Genomic DNA, 27,266 nt, shown 5'->3' with positions numbered 1-27,266 from the left:
TAACAGGCAAATTAACCTATTAATTCATCTACATTTACTTAGGCTAAATAATAAGAATATCAAAGCCTAGGGGCTGGGAATATAGCTCAGTTGGTAGAGTGATTGCCTTGCAAGCACAAGACCCTGGGTTCAAATCCCCAGGGGGGGAGTAGCAAAGACTAAGAGGCTTCTTCAGGAAGACATTTTTAGAACTAGAAATCTAAGTATTTTAGATAGTAAACTGTTAGAAAATTTTTATAAAGATACACTGAGTATAATACTTCTCTCAAGTGTCTACAAATATAAACAAAGTTAGAGAAACAGTAGAAGACAAAGCATTAGAGGAAAAGATAATATTAGAAAAATGCAGGTTGAATTGACTTTATTTTTATAAGGAATTAAGAAAACATGAGCAAATATTGATTTGCATTAAAAAACAAATTAAAGTCTGTACATCATTCAAATTTTAAAAATCAGTCAGCTTGACACTAAAAAAATGTACTAACAGAATTGTTTCATTTTAGAGCAAAATACTATTAATGGCACATTACAACTAGATATACAAACATGAAGGAAATGCTAAAATGATGTAAACCTCTGAATCTCAAAGTGATCCAGTAGGCAGAAGGGAGCACCAATTGTCACCAATGTGGGACTGTGATATATTTTATTAGAGAAAATAAACTGCCACTGGTGATAAAGATAAGTAAATAAATAAACTAGCAAGGGTGGAAAAAAGGAGCCCATGATGCCTGGAATTTTAGAGTAAATGGTTTATTTGGTTGCGTTGTTACATGAATTTTATCTCTTCTTCAAGAAAGAAAGTGGATGTGTGAGGGTCCTCAGACTATTTTGCAATTATATCTTACTGTTTTTAGTACAGATACTTTTATATTGAAGAAGTAATGATTGCCATTTTAGCCACTGAAGGTAATATTAAGATGTTTTAACTAAGTAGGCTCTGATTTTTTCTTTTCTAAAACTGTAAATCAAGAATAAAGAACTTTTCTGTCTCTTAATTTAAGAAATGCACCTATTTACTTCCTGAAAAAATTTTTTTCAAGAAGTTACAATATGAAATTCTAATACACCAGGAGTCTTGAAAAGAATACTAGATTACCCAATTATAGTCATTTAAATTAGAATATTTAGGAATTTGATCTTGAGGGCTCAAAAATATAATTTTTGATCCCTTATGCACTAAATTTCACCAAGAAATGCTAAATTTTATCTAAAAGTTGGGTACTGGTATATATTAACATTCCTAAAGAAAAAAAATTCACCACCTACTCAATAATCCTGAAGGAAAATCAGATTAAAAGTAGTAGGGCATTTGTACATATCATATGTACAGATGTCTAAATAAACACTTTTGGAGGGGGAAGGAATCATATTGAATATTTACAGGCTACAATCACTTTCTTTTAAAGATGAAAAATGATTTACTACCTAGGCATAGAGCCAGAGGTTGCAAAGGGAACCAAAAAGGAGTAAATACTAAAATTCTTTGCACTGAAAGGAAATGCAAGAAATTCTCATACTACAAATCTTTAATTTACAAAAACTACAAGTAGTCCAACTATTGCCAATTTATAATGATAACAATTAAAACAAAAAGTCTAAACTTATTTTGTAAAATCTCTATTTTAACATTCTTAAATCCAGTTTGTTTGTTCCAGTGAGTCAAGTAAGATTTAAGCTCAAGGGGGTGGGGGTTGACACGAAATATGACGAAGGATTTTACCATTTCTCAGATGATTGCAATTTCACCGAAAGAGGGTGAGTAGCCCCTTAGTGACTTGTATGCTTTAATACCTTCAACAGAAAGTCCCAAAGTTTCCATTTTTCAAACCTCTGGAATATTATCCAGATATTTAAAATATTAATATTTGTTTTACATTAAAGGACACCATACTCTGAAAACAGACCTGCTTAAATACAGTTTGAATAATTGTGGGGTACTTACTGACAGAAGATTTCTTTAGCAAATACTGGTTTCTTGTATTTAAAAAATCAGCAAGACAGAATTTTAAAAATCTTAATTTACAATACATTGTAAACTTCAGACAATTGCCACATAGATCACAGACCAGCACAGGTAAAAAGTGTTTTCTAAATGTTTATAAGACTTTGTATCTTCCTTTATTTGTTGGTTGGTATGAATTTTGCTGCAATAGAAAATAAAAGGTACATGGTCAGAAAAGATCATTTCCTTTACCAATTTATAAAACTCTATCAGATAGTTAAAGAAAAGTTGCTATTACTGCACTGAGGCAGAAGAAACTGTTCAATGAACTGATCATCTTTTTGTATTCACTCTGTGATAGCTATTCATATCTATATTATTATTTTGTGCAGTACTGGGAATTGAACGTAAGGTCTTGAGCATGCTAGGCAACACTTTATCACCAAGATACATATCTGTCCCCCATTTCTAAATTTTACTTTAAGAAAGGATCTCACTGTTCCCCAGGCTGGACTCAAACTTGCAATCCTCCTGCCTCAGTCTCCCCAGTAGCTGGGATTACAGTGGTACATGTATACCACTATGTCTGGTTAACAAGTATGTTGTAAATCAACTCAAGGGTGGTAGCATCTGCAACTATGTGGTTCTTTTTCTATCACTCATTGGTGAAATAGTCTTAAGCCCTTGATCCCCTGAAAGAATATTCTGTAAATGCAATTTTAGAAAAGCCCTCAAAACCACATTTATTTATTATTTGTGTACCAGGGAGTGAACCCAGGGGCACTTAACCATTAAGCCACATCCCCAGCCCTTTTCATTTTTAAATTTTGAGACAGGGTTTTTCTAAGTGGCTTAGGGTGTCACCAAATTGCTGAGGCTGGCTTTGAACTTACAATCGTCCTGCCTCAGTCTCCTGAACTGCTGGGATTCACACTGGGTTGCTCAAAAACACTTTTAAGAGTAAGGCTAAGATTTCCTTTAAAAATTCCCTTATCTGCTGAGCACAGTGGCCCAAGCCTGTGATCTCAGAAGCTTGGGAGGCTGAGGCAGGAAGATCCAAGCTCAAAGCCAGTTTCAGCAACTTAGTGAAAGTTGTCTCTAAATAAAAAATAAAAAAGGCCTGGGGGGCTGGAGTTGTGGCTCAGGGGTAGTGCTTGCCTAGCATGTGTAAGGCCCTTGGGCTCGATCCTCAGCACCACGTATAAATAAGCAAATAAATAAATAAATAATAAAAATAAAAGATCCATTGACAACTAAATAAATATTAAAAAAAAAAAGGCTGGAAATGTAGTTCAGTGGTTCAGTGGTCAAGTGCCCCTGGGTTCAATCCCTGGTACCAAAACAAACAAAAAATAAACCCTTATCCCAAAATATGTGTTATAGAAAAAATTTATAAGCTTTAACTGGCACTGAAGATACAAGGATGTATCTGTCTCTTTTGGAAAGGTAGTTTGTAAAGGGCTGCCTTTCCAAAATCAAATTCATGTTACACAAGTTTAAAAACACTGACAAAGCCACATGTTGGCAAAGATGCAGAATAACTGGAATTTTCATACACTGCAGGAAGGAGAGTAAACTGGTATAACTTGTGTGGAAAAACATTTAGTGATGTCTACTAAAAAGCTAACCTCTGAATATTTTATAGAAAGCAATGCTGCCCCAAAATATATATCTAAGAAAAAAGCCTATTAATGTATACCAAAATAATGTATACCAAAGAGACATGGACGTAGGAGTGTTATTAATGTATACCAAAGAGACATGGAAGTAGGAGTGTTATTCATAAAAGTCCCAAACTGGAATAATCCCAAAGTGTACTATGCAAGTTAATTGTTGCATATTCATAAAACTAAATACTATAGTCATGAAAATGAAATTATTGCTACTACAATAACATGGCTTGATAGCCTCAAAAATAATATATTTTGTATTATAACAATAATAATACAAAAGGAATACATAGCATATGAATCCACTTACATGAAGTTCAAAAACAGACAAAAACAAATCTACAATTTTAAAAGTTACAATATGGTAATATTTGAGGGGGATAAATAGTAGAAGGGGCATGGGGAAGGCTTCTGCATGCTGGCAATATTTCTGGATTTGGTTAGTGAGTACATAAAAGTGCTTAGTTTCCAATGTAAAAAAAAATCATTGAATTATATGTTCATGATTTATGTACTTAACTGTATTTATAGTATAGATCAAAAAAATATACATTTTTTGTGATACAGGGCATTGAACCCAGGGCCTTGAGCATTTATTATAAAAACATTTATTAAGCCAGGCACAGTCATGCATGCCTATAATCCCAGTGGCTCAGGAGGCTGAAGCAGGAGGATTGAGAGTTCAAAAGTCAGCCTCAGCAACTTAGTGAAGCACTAAGCAACTCAGTGAAACCCTATCTCAAAATAAAATACAAAATAGGGCTGGATGGTCAAGTGCCCAAGTTTAATCCCCAGTACCCTCTGCAAAAACAAAACAAAACAAAACAAACTAGCCCCTAAGAAGTGTTTTACTCACCAGTCGGATCAGTTCTTCCTTTATGAGCCTGGTGATTTCTGCCTTTGCTTTCTGCACAGCCAGTTCATTAGCACCTGGTAATAGAAAACATATCATTCACATTACTAGAACTATGCTGGATATTGGTAAGAGTCATGGAGGAAATATAATAGGTGACTTTTAGGAACACTGTACTGCCAGGAAAGATAACTTCAATGTCTCGTAGAATATCAACCACATTATATAAATGGCTGCTTATTATGCTGATTACTTTTAGAGTCTCAGATGTAACCAATGGAGTTCACACTGCTGTAGCATTAAGAATTCTGGTGTACTGATTAAAAACAGCTGAGAAAAGCTGATTAGCAATATATTCAGAAAAGAATATGGCTAAGAGGAAATACAACTTCCTTGGTTTATTCATTTAACAAATATTTACAGGAACTTTTTTGTGTGTTCTGTGAAGTCTGCAAATGCGTGAGGAAGATGTCATCTGAACAAAGTCTTAAAGATGAAAAGAGGGCTTCCAGGTTGTGGGAGAAGCAGAATAAAGTATTTTGCAAAAGGGCTGGACGAGGTGGCACACACCTGTAATCCCAGCAACTTGAGAGGCTGAGGCAGGAGGATCTCAAGTTCAAAGTCAGCAATTTACCAAGGCGCTAAGTAACTCAGTGCCACCCTGTCTCAAAATAAAATATAAAGAGCACTGGGGGGCTGAGGCTGTAGCTCAATGGCAGAGTGCTTGCCTAACACAAGTGAGGCACTGGGTTCAATCCTCAGCACCACATAAAAACAAATAAAATAAAGGCATTCTGTCCATCTCCATTTTTTAAAAATAAATAAATAGGGCTGGGGAGATAGCTCAGTTAGTAGAGTGCTTGCCTTGTAAGCATAAGGCCCTGGGTTTGATCCCCAGCACCCTAAATAAATAAATAAATAAATAAATAAATAAATAAATAAACAAACAAATAGCACTGGGAATGTGGCTCAGTGGTCAAGTGCCCCTGGGTTCAATCCCCAGAACAACAACAACAAAAAAAGTATTTTGCAAAAGGAACCACATATATAATGGTACAGAATTAAGAAAAGCAGGCTTAATTATTGAAGAGTAAAAGAAGCGTAGCACACTCAGGAAAAAAAGCATTAGAGAACACTTGTAAGGAAGCTTCTGGATGAGGGGGCTGGAGACACTCGTTCAGTTACTAATTCCAGAAATGTTTAGCACACATATGATATACTATGAGATTCATTACACAAAGAACTCATTCATGCCTTTTACAATCTTGCAGACTATTAGAAAAACAAACTTGTAAAACTATTACAACAGCATGAGTAGGAAGCAGTTTACCAGAACAACTTTTCCCCCCCATTTTTTGTGATGCTGGGGATGGAACTAAGTGGTGCTCTGCCGCTAAGCTACATTCCCAGCCCTTTTAAAATTATATTTTGATATAGGTCTCACTAAGTTGCCCCGGCTGGCCTTGAACTTATGATCCTCCCTGCCTCAGCGTCCTGAGTAGCTGGGATTACAGGTGTGTGCCACTGCTCCTGGCTCCTAGAACAACTTTAAATTTCACTTCTAAGAAACTTTCCCCAACTTCTCCAAGTAAAGTGCTTTTTCCCTCAGTGTTCTCACAATACTATATTCACACCACCATGAAAGCATATTTCTGAGGGACAATGGACAAGATGTTTTTTCTGAGTGGATGGGAATAGTGAACAAATTTAGATACTAGAAGTTGACTATCAAGTGAAGGAAGTTAGAAGCTGTAAGAAAAATACTGAATCCAGGAGGAAGACCAAGTGTTTTCAGCAAAGAGTGGATGAAATTTAATTTTGACTAAAAAGTCATCAAAGATAAGTGTGGTGGGATCGAAGCAGGGAACTAAACCAGGGAGTAGGTAAGTATAGGTACAAAGCACAGGGCACATTCATAATAGGAAAGAGCTGGACAAAAAAGAAGAGAGCCTGAAATGTCAAAGAGTAAACAGATAAGTTGTATTGCAATATAGAGAGCTAATTCTCTCTCATCTCTCTCAAGGAAAGATTTCACAAGAAAGGAGATAAATTCCCCCCCTTATTAGAAGCGACTAACCTTTCTGACTCCAGAGAGATGAGGCAACAGTTTAACAAACAGGAAAAGGCCAAGGGGAGGGCTGTAAAGTCATAGCAATTTATTTCATTTAAGCCCTACACTTCCACCACCACTAAGCACAACTTTTTTAAAGCACGTAAGGAAGGTGATGTGTTGGAAAGAAAAAGAAGTGGATAAGGGTGCTGGTGGGGTAGAAGTAAGAGCTAAGTCAGACTGAAAATTACAACCAAAGTGAAATTTGAGAGGAAAATAAGTTGCTTGGCATGAGTTGCTGGGAAACTTATTGTTGACATTCTTGTGTTATTTTAAAAAGAAAGAAAATCAGGGGTTGGGGTTGTGGCTCAGTGGTAGAGTGCTTGGGTTCAATTCTCAGCACCACATAAAAGTAAATAAATAAAATAAAGGTATTGTGTCCATCTACAACCAAAAATATTTTTAAAAGAAAGAAAAAAAATCATGGCTTACCTAGATTCAAAAGTATAACATTCCTGCTTTAGTTAGAGCTTGACAATTTGGATGTTTAAATCTCTGACTTATGTAATTTTTCTAGGTAATAGGTTACACATGTTTATAGGCAGCCATGAGAAAGGGGCATTTCCTTTCATTGGTACTAAAACAACTCTGGTTGTTTTTAAGGGATTCTCCACTAGTAAAAAGAGAGGGTCACACAACAGGCTATATAAATTATACAGGCTGACTTAGGCATGTAAGTCCTTCCTGTTCTCCTTCCCTCTGCCTGGTGGGAGGCCTGGAGCTGTTGAGCCACACAGAGCCTTCAAGGAGCCAGGCAGTGGGGTCTCTCCAATTACAGAACTAGAAACAGATGATACTAGGCTCCTTCCACACTACCAACACCTGTTTTCATCCTGTTAGCTGAGTTTGCCTGGAGTTTCAAAAACTACATGATCCTTTAAAAAATCTAATTATCTCTGAAAATTCTAAAAGCTTTAGATCATTTTAATTACCAATCCCCAACTCTTATTCAGCATCATTATGTCTCTAGTTTACTCTTTAAGATTTGTTTTTGATGAGGTTACTTTTTAAAGGGAAAAAATTTTCCTAGATTATTATAAAAATTAGATGTTATTTCCTGAGTGTGGCTGACAGTGGAGAGAAGTGACCAGAACCATACTAGATGGAAAGGAAAGCAAGCAGAAGCTGTGGACTGAATACAGTAGTAGGTATTTCACTTTATGGCAACTAGTAGTATAGGAGATGTGTTTTCATAAAGCTATATGTAAATTGAACTATGATATATAAATTTAACTATACTACACAAGGAAACTACTTTTAATAAATCAATCACACAGGAAAAAAAGATCCCTTTTCAAAGCAAATAATCATATCTCTGGTTTACCTCTTCATTAAAGCAAACATTTAAAATATGGGTTTTAAGCAGGGCATGGTGGCACACGCCTGTAATCCCAGTGGTTTGGGAGGCTGAGGCAGGAGGATTACAAGTTCAAAGCCAGCCGCAGCAACTTATCGAGGCCCTAAGCAACTCAGCAAGACCCTGTCTCTACATAAAATATTAAAAAGGACTGGGGATGTGGCTCAGTGGTTAAACAGCTCTAGGTTCAATCCCTGGCACCTAAATAAATAAATAAAATATGGGTTTTAATTAATGATTACTATAACATTCAAGCACAGACTAAAGGTCTGGCTCCATGTATACCAGAAGTTGTATTACCAGATTCCTCTGCATATCATTGTGTCTCCATCTTGTATGGTCTAATGGATACGATAGCAAAAACCTGTCCAGTTGCCAGGACAGAAAGATGTCAGTTTAATTTTCTCTGCTTGAAGATCTAGGTGCCATTTTCTACTCTTGAATGAATGGTGTCACATGATTTAGAAACAGAATGAGCCACTGGCAGACCAAAATTCTTTCAGGATACATGAAAGGATGCCATTTTAAAACCTGATTTAAAGCTGGACATGGTGCAGCACGACTGTAAACCCAGCTACCTGAGAGACTGAGGCAAGAGGATTTTAGGTTTGAGGTCAGCCTGGGCAACTCAGTGAGACTCTGACCTAAAATGAAACTTTAAAAAAAGGGCTGGGAATGTAGCTCAGTGGTAAAGAACTTGCCTAACAGGCTCAAAGCCCTGGATTCAATCACAAGTACTGTAAAACACAAAAACAAAAACAAACAAAAAACCCCCAAAAAATCTTACTTGAAATAGATATATCATTTTCTCATTGCTACAAGCATGAACAAAAAATGCAATCTGCCTAGTTAAGGACCCTCATCCTTTATGTATATTTATAAATATGTAAGAAACAATACATATAGCAACAACACACTGGCAGAATACATGAAAAATAAAAAAGGTTGCATTTTAGTTTTACTTTTGCCACAATTCATCATTAACTCAAAAAAATCTATCAGTAAGACTGTATTAAGTAAAAATGGCAGAGTATAAATCTCCAAGTCAGTCCCTCTACAAAAACTGGGATTAAAAATGCAAAACATGTCAGTTTATTTAAACTCTAGGAACTAATCAAAAGTTTTGCAGCAACCAAGCAAACACTCGAGGAAAAACAAAAACAGCTGCATCTCAGTAACAGGTATTCAGTGTTTTAACTTATCCTGACCCCACAACCCCTCAAACACCCTCACCCATTCCCCACTAAAAGCTTTCAGGATAGCAGCAGCCTACATTTCTGGTATCAGAAAGAACACTATTCTCAAAGAAATGTTTGTTTTGATCTGTCTGGTGGTTTTCCCTGAAAGACCAGCTCAAAGGCTTGCCTGTATTTCACAAAACTTAAACTCTCCAAGGGCGAAGGCAGTTAGCTACTCAGTGGGGAGGAGACACTTGTCAAAAGGTAAATGCATTAGCCATTAGCCACTACCCTGTGGGACAAGAGAAAATGGCTGGGGCAAAAGACAAAAAAGCTAGGGAAAAAAGGTTGGCAACTGAAATGCTTTGGGGAATAAAGCCATGGTAAAGCTCCCACAATTCGTGAGCATCTAGAAGGCCATGTGCAAGCTCACAGTTGAGCCTATGCTTAGAAAAGATAGAGACGATCCTAAGCTCTCACCGTACACAGACCAGCAGACTCTGCAAGTCAAAGCGTAAAAGATAATGCAGTTATAAACTTTCTGGGTGAGATATGAATGCTTGCCCCAACGTAGACAGACAGCATATCTAAAAACACTAATATATTTTTTCCTTTACAGGCATTTAAGGAAATCTGTTATTACTAGATGACTTCAATACTAACTATACAAAACTAGTATGGAAAAGTCATTAAACAAACAACTACCACGAGTAGCAGCAATAAACAACAGGGAGAAGGGAGATTCTGGTTTATAGTCAATACATACAAAATTCTCATTTTCACCCAGGGCGGTGGCTCATGCCTGTAATAACAGCTCAGTTGGTAGAGTGCTTGCCTCACAAGCACAAGGCCCTGGGTTCAATCCCCAGCATGGCAAAAAAAAAAAAAAAAAAAAATCCAGTTTTCAACAAAAAAATTCAAAGTCATGCAAATGAAAAAGAAAACAAGGTCCATATACCAGAGTGAAAAAAATTAGTAATAAAAATTAATAATAAAAAATTTTTTTAGCTCAAATAGCTAAAAGAAACTTTAGACAAAGAACTATAAAGAGTAAAGAGGGGACTAGGGAGATAGCTCAGTTGGTAGAGTGCTCGCCTCGCAAGCACTAAGGCCCTGAGTTCAATCCCCAGCACCACAAAGGACAAAAAAAAAAAAAAAAAAAAAAAGTAAAGAGGGCTGGAGTTGTAGATCAGTGGTAGAGCACTTGCCTAGCATGTATGGAGTGCTGGGTTTGATTCTCAGCACCACACATAAATAAATAAAAATAAAGGTCCATCAACAATTAAAAACAAAAACAACAAAAAAATACCATTATTAAAAAAATAAGAACTAAAGAAAACCAGGAAAATCATAACTACCAAAATAGAGAATATCACATTGAAGAGACAGAAATAATAGGGCTTACAGAACAATTGGACAAAAGAAAGGAATACAAATAGGAAAAGAAAAGCTCAAACGATCCCTGTTTGTCAACAACATAATTCTATGTAAGCCCAAAAAACTCCCATCAGAAAGCTTCTAGAACTCATAAACAAATTCAACAAAGTAGCAGGATATAAAATTAACCACAAATTCAATTGCATTCCTATGCAAAAATGATGAATCAGCTGAAAGAGAAATCAGGAAAACTAACCCATTCAAAATAGCCTCAAAAAAAATAAAATACTTGGAACTCAATCTAACAAAAGAAGTGAAAGACTTCTACAATGTAAACTACAGAACACTAAAGAAATACATTGGAAGAAGACCTTAGAAGATGGAAAGATCTCTCATGTTCTTGAATAAGCAGAATTAATATTGTCAAAATAGCCATATTACCAAAAACACTATAAGATTTAATGCAATTCCTATTAAAATTCCAATGTTGAGGGCTGGGGATATAGCTCAGATGGCAGAGTGCTTAACCTGGAAGCACAAGGTCCTGGGTTCAATCCCCAGCACCACAAAACAAAACAAAAACATCAAAAACAACAACAACAAAACCAATCATGTACTTCATGGAAACAGAAAAAGCAATAATGAAATTCATTTGGAAAAATAAGAGGCCCAGAATAGCCAAAGCAATCCTTAGTGCAAAAAGTGAAGCAGGAGGCATCATAATTATACTATAATTATAATTATACACCTTAAATTATACTATGGAGCTATAGTAACAAAAACAGCATAATATTGGCATAAAAACAGACATGAAGGCCAATGGAACAGAATAGAAGACACAGAGATAAACCCACATATATACAGTTATCTCATAACAGACAAAGGCACTACAAACATACATTGGAGAAGAGATAGCCTCTTTAACAAATGGTGCTGGGAAAACTGGAAATCCATGTGTAGTAGAATGAAATGTAACCCCTCTCACCCTGCACAAAACTCCACTCAAAGTGGATCAAGGACCTAGGCATTAGACCAGAGACCCTGTGCAGGCCCAACGATCAAATTGGCTTAGGAACCAACTTTCTCAACAAGACTTCTAAACCTCAAGAAGTAAAATCAAGAATCAATAAATGGGATGATATTAAGATTCTTCATAGCAAAGGAAACAATCAAGAACTTAAAGAGAGAACCTACAGAATGGGAGAAAAATCTTTGCCACCGGCACCTCAGATAGAGCATTAATCTCCAGGATATACGAAGAACTCCAAAAACTTAACACCAAAAAAATAAATAACCCAATCAATAAATGAGCAAAGGAACTGAACAAGCACTTCACAGAAGAAGAAATACACGAATAGTCAAGAAATATACAGGGGAGAGATCCAAGATGGTGGACTAGAGGGAGGCTGCATTTCTTGTTGCTCCATAACTCGGGTTTCAAGCAGAGGATACCTGTTTCTCAGTGAGGCAGTTTTTGCTGCTTATCAATCCCCTAATGTTTACCCCATTGTCTACTGTGATCAACTGCAGTCTGCCAGCATATAGACTACTTTTTGAGTGCAGATTGCTCACTGATGGGCGCCTATCATTCGCCATTTGCTGGCCTCTTGCCTGTCCATCACCTGCCTTTTACCCTCCCATCACCCACTACCTGAGGTTCAACTGCTGATCATCGGACAGCGCCTGCAGACCAACCACAGACCGCCAGTGGATCGCCAGCTGCCTGCTGTTGCCTGGAAGTCCACTGTCAAAGTACCTGCAGGTTTGATTACATGTGGCTGCCGCCATTTTGAGACAACAGCCAGAACCTGCAGGACCACTGGCCGGACTAACTGACCCTGTCTCCAGGACACTTCAGCCCGACCGACCACTCCCTGCCTCTGGGACCCCCAGACCGACTGACTGTGCCCAGCCTCTAGGATCCCTCAACCAGACCAACCCAACCTCCAAGACCTCCAGCCGACCATGCCCACATCCCGAGCTGCAGCTCCCCATTTGCCAACACATTTGGAAGCCAGAGCAGACATCTTGGATTATCCTGGAAGCAGTAGCTCCCATCTTTAGGTGGGGCAAATCTCATCTTGAGATGCCTGCTGGAGACTGGAAGCTCATTGTCAGGTACCTCTCATACATCAGGCTACTAAAGCCTGACTCTTATAAAACAGATTTTTTTTTTCTTTCTTTCTTCTTTTTGAAAATAATTTGTTTTTATTTCTTTACTTTTCTTGCTCTATTTCCCTTTTGTTTACCTGTTTCCTCAGAATCTCTTTCTCCCTTTTCTCATGCTAACAACCAACTTCTTTTGATTACACTTTCACTCTTTGTACGATCTAGAACTTCTATATACTCTTTTCTTATCCCATTAACAGCTATATCCTACACCTCTCCCCATCCTCTTTATCCTCCATTAGAAACTGCAGACCTATTGCAAATCTTTTTCTTATACTGTAGATAATAATTGAACTCTTCTGTTTATTATGACAACATTGTTAACGTCTTCCTAGGGGCTATTTGGTTTAGGGTTGCATATTGTCTGTACTGGGCACTGCTAACATTGATCTCCCCCTTAAAGAAAAGATTTTGGAAAACCTATAGGGTCACTATAAGCCTATAGGGGGGAAACTGCAATACGCCAGATCTGCACTGCTAGAGGGGAAGATACATGAATAACATGAAAAGAAAAAGGAAGATTCTATAATAGAATACAGTGACAGCACGGTAGAAGAAATGTCAGAAAAGGGGTTCAGAATATACATGATTAAGATGATTCATGAAGCAAAGGATGAGATAAGAGAGCAAATGCAGGCAATGAATGATCATTCCAATAAGCAGTTGAAAGAACAACTGCAGGAAGCAAAAGATCATTTCAACAAAGAGATAGAGATTCTAAACAAACAAACAAACAAACAACCCCAAAACAACAAAAAAACAAACAGAAATCCTTGAAATGAAGAAAACAATAAACCAAATAGAAAACTTAATGGAAAGCATCACCAATAGACTAGACCACTTACTTGAAAGACAGAACTACAGACAATGAAGACAAAATATTTAATCTTGAAAACAGAGTTGCCCAAACAGAGATAAGAAATCATGAAGAGAACCTTCAAGAACATATGGGACATCATTAAAAGGCCAAATTTAAGAATTATCAGGATTGAGGAAGGCACGGAGATACAAACCAAAGGCATGAACAACCTATTCAATGAAATAATTTCAGAAAATTCCCCAACCCTGAAGAATGAAATGGAAAATCAAATACAAGAGGTTTTCAAAACACCAAATGCACAAAATCACAACAGATCCACATCATGGCACATTATAATGAAAATGCCTAACATACAAAATAAAGATAGGATTTTGAAGGCCACGAGAGAAAAGCATCAGATTACACACAGAGGGAAACCAATACAGATCTCAGCAGATTTCTCAGCCCAGACTCTAAAAGCTAGAAGGGCCTGGAACAACATATTTCAAGCTCTGAAAGAATATGGTTGCCAACCAAGAATCCTATACCCAGCAAAACTAACCTTTAGATTTGAAGATGAAATAAAATCCTTCCATGATAATAAAAGTTAAATGAATTTATGAATAGAAATCCCATACTACAGAATATTCTCAACAAAATATTCCATGAGGAGGAAATGAAAAACAACAATGTAGGTCAGCAAAGGGAGGAACTACCTTAAAGAAAAATCCATTCAAAGGAGAAACCAAGCCAAGTTAAAAACCAAAAATAAGTCCAAATTATTTGGGAATTTGTATTTGGGAATACAAATCATATCTCAATAATAACCCTGAACATTAATGGCCTAACTCATCAATCAAAAGATATAAACTGGCAGAAATGATTAAAAAGAAAGACCCAACAAAATGCTGCCTTCAAGAGATTCATCTCATAGAAAAACACATCCAGACTAAAGGTGAAAGGATGGGAAAAAACCTACCACATGCACAGACTCAGTAAAATAGCGGGGGTTTCCATCCTTATTTCAGATAAAGTGGACTTCAAGCCAAAGTTAGTCAGAAGGAATAAAGAATGACATTTCATACTGCTTAAGGGAACCATAAATCAGGAAGACATAACGATCGTAAATATTTATGCCCCAAACAACGGTGCATCCATGTACATCAAACAAATCCTTCTCAATTCCAGGAATCAAATAGACCACAACACAATAATTATGGGTGACTTTAACACACCACTGTCACCACTGGATAGATCTTCCATACAAAAACTAAACAAAGAATCCATAGAACACAATAACACAATCAATAACTTAGACTTCACATATATAGAATATTCCATCCATCAATAAGTGAATACACTTTCTTCTCAGCAGCACATGGAACCTTCTCAAAAATAGACCATATGTTATGCCACAAATCAGCCCTTAGGAAATGCAAAAAAATAGATACTACCTTGTGTTCTATCAGATCATAATGGAATGAAATTAGAAATCAATGACAAAATAAAAAACAAATTACTCCAACAACTGCAGACTAAATAATATGCTATTGAATGAAGCATAGATAACAGAAAACATCAGGGAGGAGATAAAAATTCTTAGAGGTAAATGAGAATGATGATACAACATATCAAAATTCCTGGGATACTAAGAAAGCAGTACTAAGAGGAAAATTCATTGCATGGAGCGCATTCAAGAAAAGAATAAAAAATCAATAACTAAATGACCTAACATTATAGCTCAAAGCCCTAGAAAAAGAATACAACAACAGCAAAAGTAGTAGAAGACAGGAAATAATTAAAATTAGAGCTGAAACCAATGAAAGTGAAACAAAAGAAACAATTCAAAAAATTGACAAAATTAAAAGTTGGTTCTTTGAAAAAGTAAACAAAATAGACAAACCCTTAGCCACACTAACAAAGAGAAGGAGACAGAAAACTCAGATTACTAAAATTTGTGATGAAAAAGGAAATATCATGACACCACTGAAATATGGAACATAATGAGAAACTACTTGAAAATCTATATTCCAACAAAATAGAAAATACCGAAGACATTGACAAATTCCTAGAGATATATGATCCTCCCAAACTGAACCAGGAGGACATACACAATTTAAACAGATCACTATCAAGCAATGAACTATTAGAAGAAGCCATCAAAAGCCTACCATCCAAGAAAAACCCACGACCCAACAGATTCTCATTTGAGTTCTACAAGACCTTCAAAGAAGTACTCATTCCAATATTTCTCAAAGTATCCCAGGAAGTAGAAAAGGAGGGAACCCTACCAAACTCATTGTATGAAGCTAATATCACCCTCATACCCAAACCAGGCAAAGGCACATCAAGGAAAGAAAATTTTAGACCAGTATCTTTGATGAATATAGACGCAAAAAACCTTAACAAAATCCTGGCAAACCACATCCAAAAACATATTAAGAAGAGAGTGCAACACAATCAAGTGGGGTTCATCTGGGGAATGCAAGGCTGGTTTATCATCCGGAAATCAATAAACGTAATTCATCACATCAACAGACTTAAGGTTAAGAATCATATGATTATTTCAATTGACACAGAGAAAGTGTTTGACAAAATACAACACCCCTTCATGATCAAAACACTAGAAAAAATAGGGATAGTAGGAACATAACTCAATATTATAAAGGTATTTATGCTAAACCCATGACCAACATCATTCTTAATGGAGAAAAACTGAAAGCATTCCCTTTAAAAACTGGAAAAAGACAGGGATGCCCTCTTTCATCACTTCTATTCAACATTATCCTTGAAATACTAGCCAAAGCAATTAGACAGACTAAAGAAATTAAAGGAATACGAATAGGAAAAGAGGAACTTGAGCTGTCACTATTTACTGATGACATGATTCTCTATTTAGAGGATCCAAAACACTCCTTCAGAAAATTTCTAGACCTCATCAATGAATTCAGCAAAATACCAGGATATAAAATCAACATGCATACATCTAAAGCATTTTTATATATAAGTGATGAAACATCTGAAAGGGAAATGAGGAAAACAACTCCATTTGCAATAGCCTCAAAAAACAAAAATAAAATACTTGGGAATATATCTAACCAAAGAGGTAAAAGATCTCTACAATGAAAACTACAGAACCTAAAAGAAAGAAATTGAAGACGACCTTGGAAGATTGAAAGATCTCCCATGTTCTTGGATAGGCAGAATTAATATTATCAAAATGGCCATACTTCCAAAGGTGCTATACAGATTTAATGCAATTCCAATTAAAATTCCTATGACATTTCTCATAGAAACAGAAAAAGCAATCATGAAATTCATCTGGAAGAAGAAAAGACCCAGAATAGCCAAAGCAATCCTGGGCAGGAAGAGTGATGCAGGAGGTATCACTATAGCAGATCTTAAACTCTACTATAGGGCAATAGTAACAAAAACAGCATGGTACTGGTACCAAAATAGACAGGTAGATCAATGGGCACAGGACAGAAAACATGGAGACAGATCCACATAAGTACAGTTACCTCATACTAGACAAGGGTGCCAAAGACTTACAATGGAGGAAAGATAGCCTCTTCAACAAATGGTGCTGGCAAAACTGGAAATCCATATGCAATAAAATGAAATTAAACCCCTATCTCTCACCCGGTACAAAATTCAATTTACAATGGATCAAGGATCTAGGAATTAGACCTGAGACCCTTCACCAAACAGAAGAAAAAGTAGGCCCAAATCTCCATCACGTTGGCTTAGGGCCAGACTTCCTTAACAAGACCCCCACAGTGTAAGAAATAAAAGCAAGAATCAATAAATGGGATCGATTCAAACTAAAAAGTTTTTTCTCAGCACAGGAAACAATCAATAATGTGAAAAGAGAGCCTACAGAGTGGGAGAAAATCTTTTGCATATACACACTTCACGACAGAGCACTCATCTCCAAAGTTTATAAAGAACTTAAAAAACTTTACAACCAAAGTACAAAGAACCCAACCAATAAGCGGGTAAAGGAAATGGGCAGACATGTCACAGAAGATATACAGGTGATCAACAAATATATGAAAAAGTGTTCATCATCTCTGGTAATTAGAGAAATTCACATTAAAACCACCCTAAGATTTCATCTAACTCCAATTAGAATGGCTATTATCAAGTGACACAAGCAATAATAAATAAGTGTTCGTGTGAATGTGGGGTAAAGGCACACTCATACATTGTGGTGGAGTTGCAAATTGGTGCAGCCACTCTGAAAAACAGTATGGAGATCCTCAGAAAGCTTGGAACGGACCCACCGTTTGGACCATTTGACCCAGCTATCCCATTTCTTGTTTTATATCCAAAGGACTTAAAATCAGCATACTACAGTGACACAGCCACATCAATGTTTACAGCAGCTTAATTCATAATACCAAGGTTATGAACCCAACCTAGGTGCCCTACAATGGATGAATGGATAAAGAAAATGTGGTATATACACAATGGAATATTATTCAGCCTCAAAGAATGTGGCAGTTGCAGGCAAATAGACAGAACTGGAGACTTTCATGCTAAGTGAAATAAGCCAGTCCCTAAAACCAAAGATAGAATATTCTCTCTTATATGTGGATGCTAACAAGCAATAGGGGGGAGAGAGTACAAGTTCACTGAATTAGACAAAGAGGAATGAAGGGAAGGGAGGCAGGACAGGAATAGGAAAGATAATAGAATGAATCAGATATAACTGTCCTAGGTTCATATGAGTACATGACCAGTGTAACTCCACATCATGGACAACCACAAGAATGGATCCTCACATACACTTACTGTCATGTATATTTAAAAAGAACAAATTAAAAAATGTATTAATAGGGTTGGGAGTATAGCTCAGTGGTAATAATATACACCTAACATGCACAAAGTCCTGGGTTCAATTCCCAGCACCCAAGAAAGAGAGAGAAAATGGAACCAAAAAAAATTCGGGGCCTGGTCCAGTGGTGCATGCCTGTAATCCCAGCAGCTCTTGAGGCTGAGGCATGAGGACCATGAGTATAAAGCCAACCTCAGTGGCAAAGTGCTAAGCAACTCAGTGAGACCCTGTCTCTAAATAAAGTACAAAATAGGGTTGGGGATGTGGCTCAGTGGTTGAGTGCCCCTAATTTTAATCCCTGGTATCCCCACCTCCCCCCAAATATTCTGGGGTTGTAAAGTACAGTAACTGGAACAAAAAATGCATCAGAGGGGTTCATCAGCAGATTTAAGCAAAGAGAAGAATTACAAAATTTGAAGATAGGTCAATCAAGATTGAGTCAAGAAGACAGAATTAAAACAAATGAAGAAAAATGATCAGGGCCTAAAAGACTTGTGGAACACCATCAAATGTACCAACATATGCATAACTAGTTTCAGAGAGATGCAAAAGGAGAAAAAGAATACATGAAGAAATGACCAAAAATTTGATGAAAACATGAAATTCATACATCTAAAATATTTTTTTTTTAACCCAGAAGTGCTTTACCCTCAGCTACATCCCTGGCCCTATATTTTGAGACTGCATCTTCTTAAATTTAATGGTTGGTCTTGAACTTGCAATCCTCTACTGCAGCTTCCTGAGTCACTGAGATTACAGGTACACGCCACATGACCAGCATTCCCGCCCCCCACCGCCGCCTCCCAGTATTGAGGATTAAACCCAGGGCCTCATACATGCTAGGTTAAGTGTTCTACCACTGAGCTACATCCCAGCCCTCCCCAAAATCTTAAAACAAAATACCCCAACCATGTAGAGCTGGGTGTGGTGGCACATGCCTTTGATCTCAGTTACTCAGGAGGCTAAAGCAGGATAGCAGGCCAGCCTGGGCAAGTTGTGGGACTCTGTCCCAAAATTTTAAAAGGCTGGGGAGGTAACTCAGGGAGGGGGGTTAGTTAAGTACCCTGGTTAAATACTTCCCTCCCTGCCCCAAATCCAAGTAGAACATTCTCAAAAAATATCAAAGTGTCAAAACATAATGAGAAGCCCAGAGCAAAAGCGCATGCCTGTAACCCAGTTACTTGGAAGGGTGAGGCAGGAGAATGGCAAGTTCAAGATCAGCCTGGGCAATTTAGCAAGATTCTGTCTCAAAATAAAAGGGCTGGGAAGGTAGCTCAGTGGTAGAGAAACCTGTGTTCAATCTCCAGTACCAAAACACACACACACACACACACACACACACACACACACACACACACAAGAAAGAATCCTGGAAAAGCAACATCACCTACTGGCAGAGACCACAGAAGTCAGAAGGCTGAGGATGACGTACAAAGTGCTGAAAGAAAAAACTGTCAACCAACTCTATATCCAGAATACTGTACTTCAAAAATGAAGGTGTAGCTGGACATGATGGTACAAGCCTGTATTTGTATTCAGAGCTAACCAGGAAAATAAAGCAAGACTTGGAAGTTCAAGGCCAGGCTGGGCAATTTAGCAAGACTTCCTCTCAAAAACAAACCAACTACCAAAAATGAAAGTAGAAAAAATTATTTTTACAGGTAAAATCGAAACATTCTCAGTTAAACAAAACAGTAGAGTTCATTGCTAGTAGACCTGTCCTAGAAGAAATCCTAAGGGGAATCTTTCATACTGAATGAAAAGACATTAGTAATCTGAATTCACATGAAGAAATAAAGCAAGCATAGGGGCTCAGTGGTAGAGTGCTTGTCTAGCATGTGTGAGGCACTGGGTTCGATTCTCAGCACCACATACAAATAAATGAATAAAGTAAAGGTCCATCAACATCTTAAAATGCCACGGCTCTTTGTGGTATCAAATATTTGTCACCGCCTGCAGCAACATTTTGCGTGGGTCTTACGGGTGGTGGACTGGAAACTGAGCTACTTCTATCTCTGGGCTGCTTCCTTGCTTGCTTGTCTATTTATAGAGGATAGAGGAAATGAAGCTTACTCGCTTTGAGAGGAGAGAGAGAAAGAGGCTTTGCTTAAGAGAGAGAGACTACACTTTCAGAGATCTATATCTTCTTAGGCTTCTACTGCTTCTTAAAGGTGCGTCCTGCATCCTGTGAACTAAGGGTGCGTCTATCTGTGGGGCTTCTTAGTGATGCGTCCCGCGTACTGCGATCTGTGCTCTGCAACCTAAAGATGTGTTCTCAGTTCTCCGCTGTGTGATCTGCCTTCCGCTGCTGCCCCTAATTGCTGCTGCCCCTAATTGCTGCTTCTAACTGCTTGCCGCTTCTTCTTCTTCCTGTCTGCTAATGGCTTCTCTGCGCTTCTTTCTGCTAGCTGCTGCTCTCTGCTGTCTTTTCTTTCTGCTTGCCGCTTCTTCCTGCTAGCTGCTGCTCTGCTGTCTCCTTGCCTTCCACCTACGGCCCGCTTATATCACCTCCAGGAAGCGGAGGGCAGGGCCACGCCTCTTATGCAAAGATTAAGCAAGACGCTAGATGTCCCAGCAGGCACGATTAGGAGTGCTCAAGAACACATGCACATACATTGTGTATGTGGACAATGAATCACCTGAGTGTGCTTATGTCAATTAACCTCCTCGCTGCCGATGTGATCAGGTGCCGTTCTGGCACCGTCCTCATGGCACAGCCCCCAACATTATATATACACACACACACATATATATTAAGAAAAAGAAATAAATAAAGAATACCAGTAAAGGTAATTTCCACATAGGTAAATTTAAGTCAGTCTTCTTTATAGTTTATAGCACCTCATAAATTATAAATCTTACCTTGAAGGGACTAGAATGTACATATGAAGATGTATTTTGTGACAGTAGTAACAAAAAAGCAATGGGACAGAACTATAGGAGCAAAGTTTTTGTTGCTATAAAACTAAGATCACAGATTGTGGCTATGGCTCAGTGGTATAGCATGTTTATCATGCACAAGGCCGAGTTCAATTCCCAGTATATAAAACAAAAAGCAACAAAAACTAAGTTGGTATTAATTGATCTACACTATTATATATTAAGATGTTAACTGTAAACCAGGATTCTCACTACAAAAATAAACAACAACAAATATACATGTATATTGAGAGAGAGAGAAGGAAATAGGGCAAAACAACATGGCACACAAATATTCAGGAAGCTATGGAAGAGTAATTGCTTGAGCCCAGGAGTGTGATGTCAGCCTGAGGATGTAGTTCAGTGGTAGAGCACCTGCCTAGCATGCCTAGACCCTGAGTTTGAGCCATAGCATCCCACAAAGCACAAAAGAAAAAAGTTATCTAGCACAAAAGAAGGTAGTAACTAAGACCTTTTATAATTGAAGCACTCATAGCAATAAATTTCTCTCTGAACACTGCTGTCATTGCATCTCATTAAGTTTTATGAATGCACTAAAAAAAAAAACTCCAATGAATTGTTTCTTTCTTTCATTCATCCAATTCATTCATTTTGATAATTGGGACTGAACCCAGGGGCTCACACATGCTAGGCAAAAGATCTACCAGAGATACGTCCCTAGTTCTTTTTATTTTTTATTTTGACACAAGGTCTTACTAAATTGCCCAGGTTGTCCTTGAACTTGTGATCTCCTGCTTTGGCCTAGAGAGTAGCTGGGATTATACCCATGTGCCACCATAACCAGCTAGATTGCACATTTTAAAATGTTCAGATTAAATATAAACAAAATAATGAGTTCTATGTAATCTGAATTTTACCTTAATTTTACAAGTTCCAATAGTGATTAAAACCTAAAACAGACATTATTTCAGCTTTAAGTCTTAAATGGAACAAGACTGCTGACAAATTTTAAAACCAGTTCTAAATGGGGACATTTAGAACAAATTAGCAATCTGGGTTCTGTACTAAGAACAATGCTATGATGCAGCAGACATGATGCCAGAATAAATGGTTCACTTATCAAATGGTTCGGTTCCTTCTGCCTTGCTTCTCTTACACATGAACTTTAAAAAAAAAATCCACAAAAAAAACATTTTTCTAAGTCCATTACAAAAATGTTCAGATTAAATATAAACAAAATAGGTCAGGATGCCCTACTATGCAATTGAACAACCCCGGGGAGGTGGGGGTGGGAGTCAAGATGGAAGATGCCAATGGAATAAATTCCTTCTGGAGTATTATAAATTAGGGTTGAAAACCAATCCTGGTTGCTCTTAGATAAAGCATTATTTATATCCTTTAGGCGTGGTATTAGTTGTTCATTTGTTGTTTTGTTAAAGTTATGAATGAACTCATTGTGTATAACTTCAAAGACAATACTTGTTTGAACATTAAGCAGACGAAAAGAGTTGATTTATTTTCTAACCTAAACTTTGGCTGGAATATTGAACCTCTAAGAATTAATGGGTCAGTCTTCCTTTTAGTGTGATTTTCAAATTTGAGTCCCAAACACAGATCATTCTACCTTTGTATATTTATGGACTTGTAAAAAAGACTTCAAATAATATACGAAACTATTTTTTTCTTTTAGGTATTCCTTCTTTCAGTCCTTCCTAGAACTGACATCACATTCTCTGTAATACATCTATGTCAACTTTGATCCAACTCAAGCCTGAAACAGAACCAATAGTACATACTTTCAATTGCCAAGTAAATTTTCCGCTCTCCTTCCTTGGGTTCTTTGCCAGGAGGGAAGTATGTTCCTCTGATTGTAATTGCAGCTTCAGAATATTCACTGATTCTCTGTAGAGCTTCCTTGGAGGTAACTTTCCACCTAGCCGTCTAAAAGAAGGGTGGGAGAAAAAAAATCACTTCATAACAAAGATTTTAAAAATATGGTATGCTAACATAGATTATGTTGGGTAAAATATCATGGTCAATATTAAGATCATAACACATGCACACATCATAAGTTCCTTTAGATCCTAATATACCTAGAACATATTCATAAAAATTGATTTCAATTGCTGCCTCCCCATCTAGGCAAAAAAGAAGTAGCTATTAAAATGTTCACATGTTTATTTTGCAGTATTGAGGACTAACCCCAGGGACCCATTGCCACCAAACTACATCCCTAGCCCTTTTTATTTTTATTTTTTAAATGAGACAGGGCCTCACTAAGTTGCTAAGGTTGACTTTGAGTTAATGATCCTCCTGATCAGCCTCCCAAATCACTAGGGTTATAGGTGTGTGTGTCATCAGGTCCAGTTGTTCATGTGTTTCAAGGAAGGATTTCTGTTCCTAAAGAAGCAAGAACTTCTTCGCAATATAAAAAATGTTTAGATCTATTACTTGCCTGTGGGAAGTCATTGATCTCCAATTCTTCCTCATATCTCTTAAAAGATTCATTCTGTCCACCATCCTGTCTCTCCTCTTCTTGTTTTTCTAAAGGCACATAATTGAGCTTTGCATTGATCTTTTCAGCAAGTTGTTCTGCAATGGTTTTTGCAGACACAGTGGGAGCCAGAATGGTGCCACCTCTGAGAATTGCATTGGTGGCCTGTTGCATCACATCCTGTAGTTAAAGAAGATCTACAGTCAAATCTCAAATGAGGACAGAGACAAAACCAGAGAACTCACCACAAATTTTCTCTGAGAAGTCACTAATTCTGTTTAAATAAAGAAATAAAAGCATCTTTTGGGGGTTGGAGTTATAGCAAAGTGGTGTAATGCTTGCAGACCATGTACAAAGCCCTGGTTTTTATCCCCAGCACTATTCTCCCCCCCCCATCAAAAAAGCATTTTCTACTTATTGTCCCACTCATATGCTCAATTTAGCATTATATATAACTAAAAGTTTAATGTATTTCCCTTATCCTTGATGAGAAAACTCAGAAACATTCAATTCTCTTTTAAATATTCTATTAGATCTCAGATATGCTCTGGATCAGTACATTAACTCTTAAGAGCAGATACAAGTTGGTATTTCTATAATTGTTTTACATATTCTCTGACTCCTAGGTATTTCCTTTGAATTAGAATCTTTGTACCACTAACATCACTGAGCTTCTCCTTCCCCACTGACCCAACTAACATTCAAGAAATTATAGTGAATGACTTACACAATATCTTCAAAATACTGTTGAAATTAATAAGCCATTCTTTGGGAATACTATGAAAACTTACTCTTACTTAAAACAAATGCTTCCAAGAAAAAGACGCCACATGAAATATTTTAAAAACACATTTCTGTATAGTTTAAACACACATTAGTTTGAGTCATGTAACCAGGTGCTTACATATTCAGGAGCTATTTCCATGCCCAAAGACTCAAGTCAACGAGAACAGATTAAGAAAGAGAGAATTACCTTGGATTTTGGGAAGACCAATCAGAATCTAGTAAAGTTTGAATATTCCTTATATGAAATGCTTGAGACCAGAAGTATTTCAGATTTCAGAGTTTTATCTGGATATTTTAAGAATATCTGCACAGACTTTAAGGTAAACGTGGCTAATAAAAAAAATCTGATATCCAAAATGCTACAAAATCCAAACCTTTTTGAACATTAGGTTGGTGTTCAAAAAGTTTCAGATTTTGGAGCATTCTGTTTGATTTTGTTCTTGAAGAGCTGGGGATGTGAACTCAGGGCCTTGAGCAATGCTAAGCAAATGCTCTACCATTGAGTAACATTCTCAACCCTGGGTTTTGGATTTTTAGAACATGCTCACCTGCTCTATAAAAACTATCTATGGCTAACATGCCTAACTGGTACTCCATAAGAGGTATGAAGTCGCTCAGTTAACTATACTAGCAATGTCATTCAAATGCAATCATCAAAGAATCCTATATTCTCACAAACTCAATTTCTAGGAAAACTTGTTCATTTATGCTCAGCATAATTCCTAAAAAATATCTAAATCAAAAGTACTGACTGAGGGGTTTGAGATATAATTCAGGTGGTTGAGTACTTGCCTAGCATGCACAAGGTCCTGGGTTCAATCCCCAGTATCACCAAAACAAAACAAAACAAACAAACAAACAAACAAAAAAGAAGAATCAGGAAAAGTACTGACTGAGACTTGGAACAAATTACTTAATACCTGAGACTCGATGCCCAAATTCTTCTGAGCATTGATTCTAAGAGCCAATCTCTTAGCAATTTCTAATTTCTCAGCATTTCCTGCAGTTGGAGCAGGAACACTAGATGTTCCAGGAGCAGCCATATCCTTTACTCTCTTCTTTGAATTAAACATGCTTTCAATTTGTTCATCAATCTAGACCAAGGAAAAAACAGGAAGGATTAGTAAAAACTAGATTAGAAATGCCCATTTAATTTCTACAGAACAAGTGAGAAATGATTCCACCAAAAGGATAAAATCAGACATTTATATTTATTTAAATTCAGTTATGCAGATCAATAGGAAAATGGACGTTATTTGTTGAGGGTGATATATTTCATTTCAATAATCTGTTGTCTATGGTGAAAGATAGATGCACAGCAAGCAAGCAAGCAAGCAAAAAGAGATACAATGCTGCTAGAACCATTTAATCAGACTTCTAAGAGGTCCAGAAAACATACCCCAATTTAGTAAAGGAAGAAACATGTGCTGCCAATACAAAATAGTCCTTATGATGCAGCTGATTTGTTCTAGGGTTTAGACCTTGAGGCCAAATTATATTGCAAAGAAAGAGGCTAGAAGAAGCTATAACTCATGTCCTGAAACAAGCAGAAATACAGTCAATAATTCTGAGGGGGCTGGGGTTGTGGCTCAGTGGTAGAGTGCTCGCCTAGCACACGTGAGGCCCTGCGTTTGATCCTCAGTACCACATAAAATTAAATAAAGGTATTATATTCACCTACAACTAAAAAATATGTAAAAATGAATGAATGAATGAATGAATGAATGAATGAATGAATGAATCCCAGGATGGCACAACTTGATCTGCAGGCAGGATATCCAGTCTTAACTTCTAAAATGTAACTGGATTTGCCTTAAAAACTAGATAACACAATCAAAAAAGAGGGCTTACTGCTTTATTCTTCTCAATCAATAAAGGAAAGAAATGAAGATTGGTTTCCCCATAAAGGTTAAGAGCAGTGATGAAGGCCTCAACACTCCAGAACTCACATGAACCCTCATGCAGTTAAAGGCAAGGATATGTGCACTTTCTTTTTGAGACAGGGTTTCACTATGTTCCTCAGCTTGGGTTAGAACTCCTAGGCTCAAGTGATCCACCTGCCTCAGAGTCCTGAACTGCTGGGACTACAGGCACCAGCCATCATGCCTGGATACTGCACTTCTTTTAAAAGGTTGCCTCTTTCCCAACCATGATTGATGGCACTCTTTAGAGACACAAATTCCCTCATAAATTCACATTAGATTAATAAGGTTTTATTTTCTCAATTTTGAATGCAGAGAAAAGTTTCTCTGAGGTTAAAGATGAATAAGGTTAATTTAGAAAGCCCTTTTACTGAAAGCCAACAGCTTTTTAAAAAAACTTTCATTATCTATGCAAAGATTTTAATTATCAACTAGTTTTAAACCTAACATTTGGCTGTTCTAAATTAAATAGCATGTACGGTACAAAAACCTAAACAAATAATAAGTGAAATCAGTAAAGGGGAATGTGCACTGTCCTTAATCAATGGGTGTAATTTTACTCTTGACTTTACTCACTTTTTTTTAAAAAAGTTACTTATTATTTTAACAATCAAAGAAACAATCAACATTTAATCACAAGATTTTAAAAACTGTTAAAAGTAATATAAAAAGTAACAAGAGATGGTCTGAAAACATAGCTACAAATTATTTAAGAGGTGGAGCCTCCCCTTGAGTGTGAGATGAAATGTGACTTCTAACAGAACAAAGTGGAGTGACAGTGTGTAGCTTCAAAGACTAGTCATAATAAAGCTTCCTCTCCTCTTCCTTGGATCACTCTCTCTGGGGGAAGCCAGCTGCCTGAGGATACACAGACTGACTAGAGAAA

The 27,266-nt window shown here is 37.1% G+C and overlaps 1 protein-coding gene across 5 annotated transcripts in view; it reads right to left on the bottom strand.

Moving 5' to 3' along the window:
- Positions 1–344: 344 nt before the first annotated feature.
- The window catches only part of DDX46 (DEAD-box helicase 46), a 77,306-nt gene continuing 50,384 nt past the window's right edge, over positions 345–27,266 (bottom strand). For 3 of the 5 annotated variants that reach the window (XM_079145333.1, XM_079145331.1, XM_079145334.1), the window contains 5 exons: positions 25,376–25,552; positions 23,634–23,852; positions 22,975–23,119; positions 4,472–4,545; positions 345–2,147 (listed from right to left, as the gene is read on the bottom strand). In XM_079145333.1, coding sequence (XP_079001459.1) covers positions 2,100–2,147; positions 4,472–4,545; positions 22,975–23,119; positions 23,634–23,852; positions 25,376–25,552 — 663 coding nt within the window. In that variant the 3' untranslated portion in view covers positions 345–2,099. The remainder of the gene's footprint in view (positions 2,148–4,471; positions 4,546–22,974; positions 23,120–23,633; positions 23,853–25,375; positions 25,553–27,266) is intronic. The other 2 variants (XM_079145332.1, XM_079145335.1) reach the window with 1 other exon arrangement.

Source organism: Sciurus vulgaris, assembly GCF_902686455.1.
Source record: "Sciurus vulgaris genome assembly, chromosome: 6".
Taxonomy (NCBI): Eukaryota; Metazoa; Chordata; class Mammalia; order Rodentia; family Sciuridae; genus Sciurus; species Sciurus vulgaris.
This window is presented reverse-complemented; position numbering and strand designations above follow the sequence as displayed.